At 40.0% G+C, this 15,479-nt stretch overlaps 1 protein-coding gene across 1 annotated transcript in view; it reads left to right on the top strand.

The window, feature by feature from the left end:
• Nucleotides 1–671: 671 nt before the first annotated feature.
• LOC134570021 (sterol O-acyltransferase 2-like) overlaps nucleotides 672–15,479 on the top strand; it is a 63,085-nt gene continuing 48,277 nt past the window's right edge. The window contains exons 1-3 of the mRNA XM_063428477.1: nucleotides 672–974; nucleotides 13,449–13,501; nucleotides 13,667–13,794. Of these exons, the coding sequence (XP_063284547.1) occupies nucleotides 887–974; nucleotides 13,449–13,501; nucleotides 13,667–13,794 (269 nt within the window). The 5' untranslated portion in view covers nucleotides 672–886. The remainder of the gene's footprint in view (nucleotides 975–13,448; nucleotides 13,502–13,666; nucleotides 13,795–15,479) is intronic.

Below are 15,479 nucleotides of genomic sequence, written 5' to 3'. Positions count from 1 at the left end.
ATAAATCAAATTGCTTAAGCAGCATGTTGGAGCAGTTTTTTCTGGACATTCTTGCCTTTATATTTAATGGTCCTGTTTGTTGGATTGGAAAAGGGAAATGGTTTAACCTTGCTTTGCCTCAGACCTACCATAATGCAGCCTCTGGCTGAGTGTGATGGAAGCTGTAATCTAATTGGCTGTATGTGATAAGCATTGTGGAAGAAAAGCAAAATACACTACTATAATTACAGCACATGACATACATTTGTTAGCTCATTCATTCAGGTGCTTTATAGTTAGGGCTGCCATATTTCATTAGTTAAAATAGTGTATGGCTGTATTATTATTATTATAATATTTTATTATTTATATAGCACCAGCAAATTCAATAGCGCAGTACAATGGGAATTTAAGTGAATTCTACCCTATTTGATGCAACTTTGTATTTTTGTGTAAACTTTATAGCTAACTTTTACAAAGAAAGCTGCATTATGTAACACAAATTTTAAGTAACAGATAAGATACAGACTTGTTACTCACAACCTTAGCTTGCATGTATTTTCCTTGCTATCAGATGTTTGCATTATTGGGGCAAAGTTCGCAATAATTCCAAAGGTTAAGTAGGTTAGGTTAACAGGGGAAAATTAACAGTTCACTTTTGTCAGTCTTATTTCAACCACTTCCATGGAAAGGGGAGAAAATGACCCAGTCCGCAGTAACCCAAGGCATATTGGTGAACGTTTGACCCTAGGTGACTTAGCACTACTAACTGAGCTGTGTTCTAGTTAGTTTTGTCGTCTAAGTGGTTTGGCAGGAGTAAAAGCTGTTCAGCTGTCTTCCTCGGGACTTGGGCATTTTTGTATATATGAAAACGTCTGATTGGGCTTTATCAAGTCACTGATAAATCATGGCACCTGTAGAGAAGAGTACAGAAGATACTATAAGGCAAAGAAAAGAAAATCGTTTATTGGACCAAACCGATATAAAGGAAATTGGTAAATACATCTCACATTCAGAATTCGGGTGTTTGTTTTTTAATTATTGTGAGGAGAATAGCTGTGTATGTGATCAGGCTATGTGAATATGCAGTAACTCTGTCCTACAGGGTTTTACTCTAAACTCTGAATTTCAACAGATTTGTAACCTGAATTACACAATGTACAGGAATATTCACTAAAGTGTGAATTCAAAATGAATTTCAAACTTAAGGTCAAAATAGCTGAGCTGTAAAAAATGCTCTAAGTCAGCTATGCATTTAGTTCGGCTGCTCTGGCCTGAAATTTTAAATTCTCTTTGAATTCACTTTGGTGAATAACCCTATTAGACAGAATTAGCCAAACTGGAAACGTTCTCTAAGTCTACTATAGTCACAGCTTTATTTTCAGTTATTTCCATCATATTGCCATTCGGATTTTAATTTGTTTCAATTTAAAATTCAGTGTCTAAACCTCATTAGTAAATCAATAGAAAACCACACCTAAAGTTAGCGTGCAAATAGATTTGAGTACAAAAATAAATGTAAAATAAAGTCTACAAAACACATGCAGTATGGGAGCTACCTGAATATGAATGACAGTACCACTGATGATTTTAAGAAGATTATAAAATATACCCATCTTCAGCCTTCATTTTAACCAATACATCTATGAAGTATGCATTTTCACTTGCAATCCTAAAATATCTTTGCATACTAGCCACATATTTAAAATCAAATCCATTGTCTACAATTTGTACCCATGCTGGACCATTGCCAATATTGTTTTAATTATCGCATATGAAGTTATATTTATATTTTGCATCTATGTAAGATGGCATTTGACATATACAGTATCTCACAAAAGTGAGTACACCATTCACATTTTTGTAAATATTTTATTATATCTATTCATGTGACAACACTGAAGAAATTACACTCTGCTACAATGTAAAGTAGTAAGTGTACAGTCTGTATAACAGTATAAATTTGCTGTCCCCTCAAAATAACTCAACACACAGCCATTAATGTGTAACCGTTGGCAACAAAAGTGAGTACACCCCTCAGTGGAAATGTCCAAATTGGGCCCAAAGTGTAAATATTTAGTGTGGCCACCATTATTTTCCAGCACGGCCTTAACTCTCATGGGGAAGGAGTTGACCAGAGCTTCACAGGTTGCCACTGGAGACCTCTTCCACTCCTCCATGACAACATCATGGAGCTGGTGGATATTAGAGACCTTGTGCTCCCCCACCTTCCGTTTGAGGATGCCCCACAGATGCTCACTAGGGTTTAGGTCTGGAGACATGCTTAGCCAGTCCATCACCTTTACCTTCAGCTTCTTTGGCAAGGCAGTGGTCGTCTTGGAGGTGTGTTTGGTGTCGTTATCATGTTGGAATACTGCCCTGCGGCCCAGTCTCTGAAGGGCATCGTGCTCTGCTTCAGTATGTCACAGTACATGTTGGCATTCATGGTTCCCTCAATGAACTGTAGCTCCCCAGTGCCGGCAGCACTCATGCAGGCCCAGACCATGACACTCCCACCACCATGCTTGACTGTAGGCAAGACACACTTGTCTTTGTACTCCTCACCTAGTTGTCGCCACAAACGCTTGACACTATCTGAACCAAATAAGTTTATCTTGGTCTCATCGGACCACAGGACATGGTGTCAGTAATCCATGTCCTTAGTCTGCTTGTCTTCAGCAAAATGTTTGCGGGCTTTCTTGTGCATCATCTTTAGAAGATCATCTTCCTTCTGGGAAGACAGCCATGCAGACTAATTTGATGCAGTGTGCAGCATATGGTCTGAGCACTGACAGGCTGACCCCCTACCCCTTCAACCTCTGCAGCAAAGCTGGCAGCACTCATACGTCTATTTCCCAAAGACAACCTCTGGATATGACGCTGAGCACGTCCACTCAACTTCTTTGGTCGACAATGGCGAGGCCTGTTCTGAGTGAAACTTCTGTATGGTCTTGCCCACCGTGCTGCAGCTCAGTTTCAGGGTCTTGGCAATCATCTTATAGCCTAGGCCATCTTCATGTAGAGCAACAATTCTTTTTTTCATATCCTCAGAGAGTTCTTTGCCATGAGGTGCCATGTTGAACTTCCAGTGACCAGTATGAGAGAGTGTGAGAGCGATAACACCAAATTTAACACACCTTCTCGGCATTCACACCTGAGACCTTGTAACACTAACAAGTCACATGACCCCAGGGATGGAGAAATGGCTAATTGGGCCCAGACATTAATTAGACATTAGACATTAATGGCTTTGAGTTGTTTTATTTTGATGGGACAGCAAATTTACACTGTTATACAGGCTGTACACTTACTACTTTACATTGTAGCAGAGTGTCATTTCTTCAGTGTTGTCGCATGAAAAGTTATAATAAAATATTTACAAATATGTGAGGGGTGTATTCACTTTTGTGAGATACAGTACATCCATTTTTTTTTAAATTGGAAATTCTAAATTCAGTTACATTGAAGACTAGATCAGAATATATTTTTATATATGATATGCAAAATTTCTAATAGTTTAACCACTTAAGGACCAAACTTTTGGAATAAAAGGGAATCATGACATGTCACACATGTCATGTGTCCTTAAGTGGTTAAATATCACTGTAAGCACCATAATAGATTTGCTTTATTGCAAAGGTCCTGGTGAATGGCCTCCACGTGTTACTGTGTCACAGAACATAATGGATTATTACCGCAGACAGTTACTCACTTCATCCTTTGCTATCCAGGATCTGTCCAATTTATGAATATCTTGGACTGGCATCTCTTAAAGTATATTTAAACATGCTCACAGCAGAGCCATCTTAATGCATGGTGTAACGGATCACCTGGCACCCCGACTGGGTAACTCCGTTAAAGGATGCTCCTAGCGTTTCCTGAGAACTCCAAGCACTCTGGCAGACACCACAATCACCGTATCAGAGAAGCATATGAATCCTCTCAAGCCTATGAATGCTGTAGACAGTTGAATAGGAACCATACGAATAGGTTTGCACTCCTAGCAGTCAAACTGGAACAGCATTAAATAAATTCTCCCCCAATAATGAGACGACACTTCACTTTGAGGGTTAAACAGGAACTCAAGATTTATTCACACACTATCTTATAAAGGATTCTCCCATGCAAGGGAGGGATTTACAATACACCAATCACACAATGGTTACATCCCACAGATTCCCTCCCCTTAGCCCACAGATGCTCACTAGTGTTTAGGTCTGGAGACATGCTTAGCCAGTCCATCACCTTTACCTTCAGCTTCTTTGGCAAGGCAGTGGTCGTCTTGGAGGTGTGTTTGGTGTCGTTATCATGTTGGAATACTGCCCTGCGGCCCAGTCTCCGAAGGGCATCGTGCTCTGCTTCAGTATGTCACAGTACATGTTGGCATTCATGGTTCCCTCAATGAACTGTAGCTCCCCAGTGCCGGCAGCACTCATGCAGGCCCAGACCATGACACTCCCACCACCATGCTTGACTGTAGGCAAGACACACTTGTCTTTGTACTCCTCACCTAGTTGTCGCCACAAACGCTTGACACTATCTGAACCAAATAAGTTTATCTTGTTCTCATCGGACCACAGGACATGGTGTCAGTAATCCATGTCCTTAGTCTGCTTGTCTTCAGCAAAATGTTTGCGGGCTTTCTTGTGCATCATCTTTAGAAGATCATCTTCCTTCTGGGAAGACAGCCATGCAGACTAATTTGATGCAGTGTGCAGCATATGGTCTGAGCACTGACAGGCTGACCCCCTACCCCTTCAACCTCTGCAGCAAAGCTGGCAGCACTCATACGTCTATTTCCCAAAGACAACCTCTGGATATGACGCTGAGCACGTCCACTCAACTTCTTTGGTCGACAATGCCGAGGCCTGTTCTGAGTGAAACTTCTGTATGGTCTTGCCCACCGTGCTGCAGCTCAGTTTCAGGGTCTTGGCAATCACCTTATAGCCTAGGCCATCTTCATGTAGAGCAACAATTCTTTTTTTCATATCCTCAGAGAGTTATTTGCCATGAGGTGCCATGTTGAACTTCCAGTGACCAGTATGAGAGAGTGTGAGAGCGATAACACCAAATTTAACACACCTTCTCGGCATTCACACCTGAGACCTTGTAACACTAACAAGTCACATGACCCCAGGGATGGAGAAATGGCTAATTGGGCCCAGACATTAATTAGACATTAGACATTAATGGCTTTGAGTTGTTTTATTTTGATGGGACAGCAAATTTACACTGTTATACAGGCTGTACACTTACTACTTTACATTGTAGCAGAGTGTCATTTCTTCAGTGTTGTCGCATGAAAAGTTATAATAAAATATTTACAAATATGTGAGGGGTGTATTCACTTTTGTGAGATACAGTACATCCATTTTTTTTTTAAATTGGAAATTCTAAATTCAGTTACATTGAAGACTAGATCAGAATATATTTTTATATATGATATGCAAAATTTCTAATAGTTTAACCACTTAAGGACCAAACTTTTGGAATAAAAGGGAATCATGACATGTCACACATGTCATGTGTCCTTAAGTGGTTAAATATCACTGTAAGCACCATAATAGATTTGCTTTATTGCAAAGGTCCTGGTGAATGGCCTCCACGTGTTACTGTGTCACAGAACATAATGGATTATTACCGCAGACAGTTACTCACTTCATCCTTTGCCATCCAGGATCTGTCCAATTTATGAATATCTTGGACTGGCATCTCTTAAAGTATATTTAAACATGCTCACAGCAGAGCCATCTTAATGCATGGTGTAACGGATCGCCTGGCACCCCGACTGAGTAACTCCGTTAAAGGATGCTCCTAGCGTTTCCTGAGAACTCCAAGCACTCTGGCAGACACCACAATCACCGTATCAGAGAAGCATATGAATCCTCTCAAGCCTATGAATGCTGTAGACAGTTGAATAGGAACCATACGAATAGGTTTGCACTCCTAGCAGTCAAACTGGAACAGCATTAAATAAATTCTCCCCCAATAATGAGACGACACTTCACTTTGAGGGTTAAACAGGAACTCAAGATTTATTCACACACTATCTTATAAAGGATTCTCCCATGCAAGGGAGGGATTTACAATACACCAATCACACAATGGTTACATCCCACAGATTCCCTCCCCTTAGCCTGAAAGGTAATCCAATTATACATACAGTTTAAAACATACTTTTTACCCAACTTTCATAACTCTAAAACCACTCTAAACCACTCTAAAACCATACATCACATTCACATAAATTACACATAAATTACATATTCACAATCAATCCATTCAGGGGAACAACATATTAAAAAATGGCATGAATCAGACCAGGGGTTCAAAAGTTAGTAAAGTATCTTTTAAAAAAACCCTGCCAGCATGGCTTTCCGGCCCAGACCGGTTTCAGAGTCTTCTATCCTGGAGATAATTGAGAAGTAATTCAATTATCTCCCAGGACAGAGACAAGACTCCATTATGCACATGGTGCACGAATGGGCTTCATGGCCTAGCTATCTGGGTTAACACATTCACATAAAGTCGGGTCCATAGTCCAAAGGCAAGAGGTGGGCAAGCAGCCCCCTCCAAGGACACGTGGCGAGGTCGGTTTCGCCACACATGGGTATGCTGGGCCATTGCCAAATCCGCATAGGGGAAAACATAGGCTTTCTAACTTTTCAGTATATTATTCCAGGAGATTTATTTAGAACCTTTAACCCCTTAAGGACCAAACTTCTGGAATAAAAGGGAATCATGACATGTCACACATGTTGTGTCCTTAAGGGGTTAAACCCTCTTTCCTGGCTAATCATGGCAGCATCACTTATGGGTAGCTCCGCCCTAATCAGGAACAGGATAGGAAAATATCAATTAATCTGGACCAGACTGGGGTATAAAAGGTCCCTCCTCCTTCCATCCTTTTTTCCTGTCCTTTCAGGACAAACAGGATATTTTATTTTGGGCCACCTTCCCATGTGTACCATGGGCTTTCAGATGAAGTTCAGCCTCTCTTCATTTGAAGAACTTAGTAAACAGCCTGCACAGGCAGGACTAACTGAGTTTAGTACAAATTAGCATCTGTACTATTATGGGAGAAATTATACATAAAGTTCTATATTATGATGTGGGGTCGGCTGTTGCCTTAAAAATTCCCCTTATGGCATCAAACCCCCCTGATCTGAGGGCAGAGATTTTGGAGAAGCTAGGGTAAGTCTGTGTTTTAATGTTGTTACAGACGAATTGTGAAGTCAATATTTATTTATGTGGGTTATCTTTCTATTAATTTGCCTGTCAGCTCTTTGTTGTAGTCCTTACCTGTGTCAGTCTTCTTCTTCTGTGTCATTCTGGCGTGCAGAGGCAGAGTTTCTTCCGATCCTGGCTCTTCTGTGTTCGGAATTCCGGCGCATGCGCAGTAACGGCGGCGTCCGGCGGGCAATCTGCGCATGTGTGAATTAGTTTTGCGCTTAACCCCTTAAGGACACATGACGTGTCTGACATGTCATGATTCCCTTTTATTCCAGAAGTTTGGTCCTTAAGGGGTTAAAGGTATATCGCGCAAAAAAATGTAAAATGATAAATTTCATTCGGAATTGATTGTATGTTCTTACCTGGTCATCTGGTGATAAGGAAAGCTGCCTTTTTACATCCAGATTCTGTTTTAAATGTAAATTTCCTATTCAATCTTGTAAAAAAATAATTTTTTTCTCTCTTCTTTCTTTTTCTTAATCTGTCAGTATTAAGTAAATTTTATTATTCTAGATGGCTTCTCCCTCTGCCTCAAGATCTCGCTCTAGAAGACATAGGTGAGCCGCATAATTTCTTTATAAATTATTATAAGGGGGGAAAAGAGTGCCATGACAGGCATATAATATATTGTATATTGGCCTCTGTTTCAGCCCAGAAAAATCTCAAGAGAATTCTCCCAGAAAATATAGAGAGAAATCTAATAGATGTGCAAACTGCAACCAAGTGGCTCCTCCTGGGAATAATTTGTTCAGAGCTTGCCTGGCGGAAGCAGCGAATGAATGGGATAAGAAAAGTTCCCCACAGGCTGACTTAAAGAAATGGATATCAGAAGCAATTGCAGAAGGCTTCAAATCCTCAAGTAAGATGACTACTTCTAAGCGTCCCAGAGTGGAAAGTTATGTAGAATCGGAGGAAGAATCTGAAATGATGGAAGAATATTCAGAGGAAGAAGATGATGAGAGTGACTCAAAATCCCTGGATTCCAGGTCTGTGGATAAATTGGTTTATCTTACCAGAGAAACCTTAAGAATTCCTGAAGAGAGCAGGGAAAGGAAGGAGTCTGACAGATATTTTGAAGATCTGTAGTCTAACAGACCCACTTTTCCAGTTCATTCGGCTATCAAGGAGGTCATACATGAAGAATGGAATAGACCTGAGAGAAAGGTTACTTTAAAAAGTAAAACTCCCAGATTATATCCGTATGCACCTGAGGACTGCAAATCATGGATTTCTGTTCCTAAAATTGATGCATCAGTCATTCATATGGCGAAAAGAACGACTCTTCCCATAGACTCAATGGCATATTTAAGAGAGCCAATGGAAAAGTGATTGGACGCTAACCTTATCAAGGCATACCTGGCCCTGGGATCAGCATTACATCCAGCCATTGCCCTAACCACCTTGTCCAGAGCTCTTAAAATATGTATTGATAATCTAGAAGAGGATATTACTAGAGGAGTCCGTAGAGAACACCTGATGGAGGGCCTTAAAGATTTAAAACTAGCCACAGAATTCTGTTCTGAAGCTTCCCTGGATGTTACCAAGATGGTAGCAAAAAGTATGGCGCTGTCTGTAGCCTCTAGGAGAGCATTATGGCTTCACTCTTGGGGTGCAGATTACGCCTCTAAGGCCTCTCTATGTGCACTCCCTTTTCAAGGTGACCTGCTGTTTGGCAAAATCCTGGAAGATGCAATCCATAAAGCAGCTGATGGGAGAAAGGCTTTTCTTCCACAAGGGAAAAGAAGATTTAGTGCTTCTTACTGGAAGGATAACAAATTCCGAGATCGATCCTTTCGAGAGAGAAGAGCATACAGACCCGGCAGAGAATATTCCAGGAATTCTAACTGGAGAAGCTATCAGTCTACTACATCAAAACCGGTTAGAGGAAGAGGATCTAGACCAGCAAATAAAAACTTCTGAACGTTTGCTGGCCCAGACAGATGTTATAGGAGGCAGACTTTGCTTATTTTATCCGGTTTGGGCCAAAAGTATTCAAGATACTTGGGTTCTTTCTATCCTTATGCAAGGATACAAGATAGAATGCAAAGAATTCCCTTCTCAAAACACCTTTATCCGTTCAAGAGTTACAAAAGAAAGAAAAGAAGTTGCTCTGAACAACAATATTTCTCAACTTCTGCAGAACCAGGTCATAGAGAAAGTACCTTACGGAGAACGTTACAGAGGCCACTATTCTACGATATTTTTGGCCCCAAAACCTCAGGGGAAATAGCGTCTAATTCTGGACCTAAAAGGTCTGAATACATATTTGATTCCAAGAACATTCAAGATGGAGTCTATAACCACAATCCTGCCCAATATAAAGACAGGGAACTGGATGACATCTATCGATCTCAAAGACACCTACTATCAGATACCTATTCACATCAGTCATCGCCGGTTTCTGAGGTTTTGGATTTTTTAAGAACATGGTTGGTTGATAAATCCCAAAAAGAGTTCATTGGTGCCTTCCCAGAGGATGATATTCCTGGGAGCAAATACAGACTCAGCGAATGGCCTGGTATTGCTGTCTACAGAAAGGAAAAAACTAATTGTGAAGAAAATCAGAAGCTGCGTCAGAAATCCTACATCTCAGCAAGAGACTTTATGAGCCTATTAGGGTCTCTTACTTCCACGATAGGCCTAGTGAAATGGGCCCAGTGGAGGATGCAACCTATTCAGAGGCAGTTTCTCTTACAATTCAAGGCAAAAACGGCAATTGGGATCAGAAGATTAGTTTACTCCTGAGGATTTCGAAAGATCTGTATTGGTGGACAAAATAAGAAAACCTCTTTCGTGGCTTTCCCCTGGAAGAACCGGATTGGATGACTATAACAACAGATGCCAGCCTCCTGGGATGGGGAGCACACTTGAACAACTCATGGATTCAAGGAACATGGTCATGGAAGGAGTCAAAACTTCATTCAAATTGAAGAGAAATTAGAGCGGTTCTCAGGGCTTTAAAGGGGTTCCGTCCTCTCTTGAGGGATGCCTGGGTGAAAACACATACAGACAACAGAGCAGTGGCTTCTTACATAAATCATCAGGGAGGCACTCGAAGCTATTCTCTTCTGATGGAATTGTCTCCGATAATGAGGTTTGCGCAACTCCATTTACAAGGCTTGAAAGCGGTTTATCTTCCGGGGCCAGAAAATTTATTGGCAGACTATCTCAGCAGAAGGATTCTCCAAGGAGAATGGAAATTGCACCCAGATTTATTTCATTTGATCACCCTATGGTGGGGAGTACCTCAGATCGATCTGATGGCATCATACAACAATACTCAGGTAAAAAGGTTTTACTCGCTACATGTGGATCATCGAGCAGAAGGACAGGATGCCCTGTCTCTTCCATGGAAATTCGATCTGGGGTACGCATTCCCTCCCCTACCAATGATTTACCGACTGCTGAGAAAGATATGGAAGGAAGGTCTCAAGGTAATTGCCATCATCCCAATTTGGCCTCGCAGACCTTGGTTTCCCCTCCTGAACAAAATGAGCCTGGAACCTCCTTGGCCTCTTCCTCACAGACCAGACATCTTGACTCAGGGACCGGCTGTTCATCCCAACCTCAGCCAGCTGAAATTGGGGGCATGGCTCTTGAAAAGGAGAGACTACTAGCTCAAGGGATCTCAGAAGCTGTTGTGAATGCTCTCCTTAAATCCAGAAAAGTATCAACTTCATCTTGCTACCATAAAATATGGGAAGTTTTTCGTTCCTGGTCTCAAGATAATAATGTAGATTTTCTTCAGCCATCTAACGTCAACATTCTAAATTTTCTTCATACAGGTCTGGAGAAGGGGCTGAGTCTTAGTACTCTGAAAGTCCAATCATCGGCTTTATCTGCTCTCTGCAACAAGTCATGGGCATCAGATCCTCTAATTGCTAGATTCTTTAAAGCAACCATCCGTATAAGACCTCCAAATAGGAATTACTCTCCTCTGTGGAATTTACCGATAACTCTGGAAAGAGTCATTCTTAATTCGAGAAAAGGAAACTTTAATCGGATACTACTACAGAAAGAGTCCAGCTGTATTTACGAGTTTCAAACCTTAACACCCTATGGCCTCAACAAGGAATTTAATTTTACTCCCTTCATACATTAAACTCAGAATGATCTAAACGTGTACATACAAAAGGTGTACATACGACAACACATATCGCACGAATATCATTTTTATGCTTATGATATATCCATGAATATTACCACTATGCCTGTAACATCTAAATCGAGCAAATTAATTTGCATGGCATAATATATGTAGGGGTTTTCTGGAACCCCTCTGTACTATTCAGTATACAAAGTTGCCGTTGTGGGGCACTGTATATATCTACCGTTATGGTGTTTAACTCTTCAGAACTCATATTCAAAACTCATATGAAATAGTTTCATTTATGACTTGCACAAATCTTCATTTCTAATACAACTATACTGACTGTTAGAATAACTCTGTGACAATCTCCGTGTTCATCAATATAAAAAAAAAAATAAGGGGTGGGGGGAACTTTCTTCCTTTGCAACTTATGTTAAGCCCTGCACATATGAACTATCGACTATCTTAGGCTTTATATTTAATGTGATTTATATTTTTGACTTTTTATTCCTATATGATTGCCCAATACTTTGTAGTCCTGTGTGACAATCATTTGGCGAACCGATAGGACGGAACTACCATGTATGAGTACATTTAGTAATACATGTGTAGTGACAGTTATACCATAATTGTGCATGTTCTTACTCCCTTCTTCTTCTGTGACAAGTGACCAATTAATATACGACATACGCATTGCCGGACTCATGATACTTTTCATGAGTCGGTAATGTATTTGGTGGTTTACATTATGGTTTAAGTTATAGCCTTTGATTTCTTTTACTCTCAACAAATATCAATATCTCCTTATTATAGGAGACATTAGTTTGAGGAAAAACTTAAGCACTCACAACAAGGATATTTGTGAGCCGGCTATACTTTGCCGATAATTTCCTAGAACAACAGATTAAACCCCATACTAATATCCTTAAGTTAGGATTTGGTTCATATTTCTGAATACAGTTTAGCAGTTTAAACTCTGAGGCTTAATCATTTAGCTCATAAAGGGTTAAAATCCCTTTCAAAGACAATGTTTAGGGTTAATTTTGACAATCTTCCATGTCACTGTCTAATATGTTTCCTATTGGTTTACAAAATGATGACGATTGTTGAACTTACCTATCAGAACTGCTACCTTCCTTTATAACTCTGGTTATTTCCCACACATCGGTTCCCCTCTGATGAGTTGTGGGCGAAACGCGCGCGTCACAGAATTGTTATATTATGTTCGATTACCGACAGGTTACATTATAACATTGAGATTATTTCTGTATCATTTGCACAGCAAGTGCTATTTGATTTGGCCCCTGTGGATTGCAAAACCTAGTTTTGCACACTTTACAGGGAATAGATTTCTGAAAACTTTTGAACAGAACTTCCCAATGACTGTATATATTGTTTGGTGTATGTTTTTGCATACACATTATTGTATTTCTAGGCCAACCATGAACCACTGCCGACAACATATGATTTAGGGCAGCTATCACTAGATAATGGTTTGGAACAGCCTTTAATAGGATCCATATTAGCTCTACATATCCTCTGATTGACAAGTTATCAATCAGACACTATAAATACATTGGTTTATCACCATACCTATGAATATTGGTTTGTACATACTTTAGTAACTGGATATTTCATTTCCATAACTTTATTCTCACTAGTTTTAAATATTACTATTAAAAGTTATATTTTATTAGTTAGGACACTCATTTCTCTGTTTGTTCAATAACACTTTCTGCTTCAATGTCTTCCTTATTTATCCAATGGTTTGCTTATAATCTCATCTGATAAATATTGTATTGCACACAAACAAATTGTTTAGACTGTTTAGACTCTGTCCAAACCCCTTGCACAGGCATTGATTACATTTATACTCACAATCTCTGTGTACAGTAGAAGCACACATGTATTTTGCAAGAGTGAACTACAAGTGGCCATGTTACATTAAATACATATTAACTATAGAAATTAAAATCTCTTAACTTTCTAATGGGATCTATAACTTTGGAGTAGAAATCACAATATTTACTGTGCCATAGATACAAAAAAAAAAGCTATTACATATGTTCACAGAAAACAAATCAGGACTTCCATTCTCTCTGGTCAATAGAAAGAGTCTCACATCAGTGCATTTCTTTACCCTCAGGTGCTGCGCATGGTCATGTTAAAAGTCTGGTAGAATGGAAGAAACATATGGAGGTAGGATGCTAAATCATTTTGGGTTTTTTTGGATACATAACCATAATTAATTTCCACACTGCTTATTTTGACACATCTCTTTAATAAAGTGTAATCATGGCACTGGTTTCAAAATTATGTGTAAAATGAAAATGGCCAGAGAATGTTCATTGTAATCTCTTCCAGGTTTTGAAGGCAGAGATGGTCGAGACTATGAGCTGCCAGATGAAAGACCTCCTTGACAAAGCTGTGACAGACTCTCTGCAATCATACACTCGAGACAATGTTACCTCACTTCCAGACAAAAAGCGCAGGTCAGGCCATGGTGAATGAGAAAAATGTTTAATCTAAGCAAATGTTTTATAGTCTATAGTTAGTTATCTTCAAGGTTATATGCAATGACTATAGAAATAGAATCTATGAAATGGCCTACTCTTATAAACTCTTTATGTCCTATGCAAATCTATCTTCAATTGCGTTGAGTCTTTATGAACATTTGAACATTATATACGTACCATCTAGTAGTAAAAGTGGAATTCCATGTTCCTCTAACAGTTTTACTTTTTAAATAGTGTAGATCAGTGGTCCCTAACTCCTGGGTGGACTGGAAAAGATATATCATATTCATCAAGTCCCAAGCAGCTGCCTACCAGACGTGGAAAGTCAGTTCGGTACGAATTGAAATTTAGCTGAATCAGTCCAAAGGCCTAATCAATCCCAGCTAGAGAAAGCAGCCAGCAAACCCATCTGGCCAACGTAGTGACCGAAACTGGACCATACGGGCGAACGTAAGAGACGAGTAGTTGACGGGAGGAAGGAGACCGCAAAGTCGCGGTAGCTTTCACATAGCAACGTAGAGTCGAGACCACACAAAGTTGTGGATCTGAAGGGGAAAAAGGGATAGAAAACTGAGTAAGAGTTAGATTTGGTACCGCGTGAGACCTGAAAGGTAACCCCCTGCCGGGCAAAAGGTAAACTGGTTGGTGTCAAAAGTGCGAACATCCGAGACCTGTCAAAAGGTGACCAAGCAGAGGAGAAAGGTAAATTTGGCCGTAAGCTGGCGAAGGGACAACTTATCAGTCAGAGGCCAATCACGCAAAAATTGCAAGACAATACCAACGTCCCAAAGCGTGTATATTTGGGTTCCGTAGGACGGCGTAGTCGCATGCCCCGAAGAAGTCTGCAAATGGGAGGATCTTGTCCAACTGGGGTCCCTTGGAGTGGAATGTTAGCCACTGAAATGTATATTAATATCAAAATACAGTTAGCACAAATTTAAACTGGTATATCATTTTATTTTTTAAATTTACATTTTTTTTTCCAATTTATTTATTATTTTTATTATATATATATATATATATATATATATATATATATATATTTGTGGTCAGGAATAAAAGCAGAGTAAGCGTTAACCATTATATTTACTAAATACGGTTGTGGTGTGCCGAAACGGACATACGGGCAGGCCTGTAAATAAAGAGGGCCCACCAAGATGGACTTTGTATATATATACAGGGAGTGCAGAATTATTAGGCAAATGAGTATTTTGACCACATCATCCTCTTTATGCATGTTGTCTTACTCCAAGCTGTGTAGGCTCGAAAGCCTACTACCAATTAAGCATATTAGGTGATGTGCATCTCTGTAATGAGAAGGGGTGTGGTCTAATGACATCAACACCCTATATCAGGTGTGCATAATTATTAGGCAACTTCCTTTCCTTTGGCAAAATGGGTCAAAAGAAGGACTTGACAGGCTCAGAAAAGTCAAAAATAGTGAGATATCTTGCAGAGGGATGCAGCACTCTTAAAATTGCAAAGCTTCTGAAGCGTGATCATCGAACAATCAAGCGTTTCATTCAAAATAGTCAACAGGGTCGCAAGAAGCGTGTGGAAAAACCAAGGCGCAAAATAACTGCCCATGAACTGAGAAAAGTCAAGCGTGCAGCTGCCAAGATGCCACTTGCCACCAGTTTGGCCATATTTCAGAGCTGCAA

Source organism: Pelobates fuscus, chromosome 1, assembly GCF_036172605.1.
Source record: "Pelobates fuscus isolate aPelFus1 chromosome 1, aPelFus1.pri, whole genome shotgun sequence".
NCBI classification, from domain to species: Eukaryota; Metazoa; Chordata; class Amphibia; order Anura; family Pelobatidae; genus Pelobates; species Pelobates fuscus.
The sequence above is the reverse complement of the archived record's forward strand: the minus strand, read 5'-3'. Positions and strand labels throughout refer to the sequence as shown.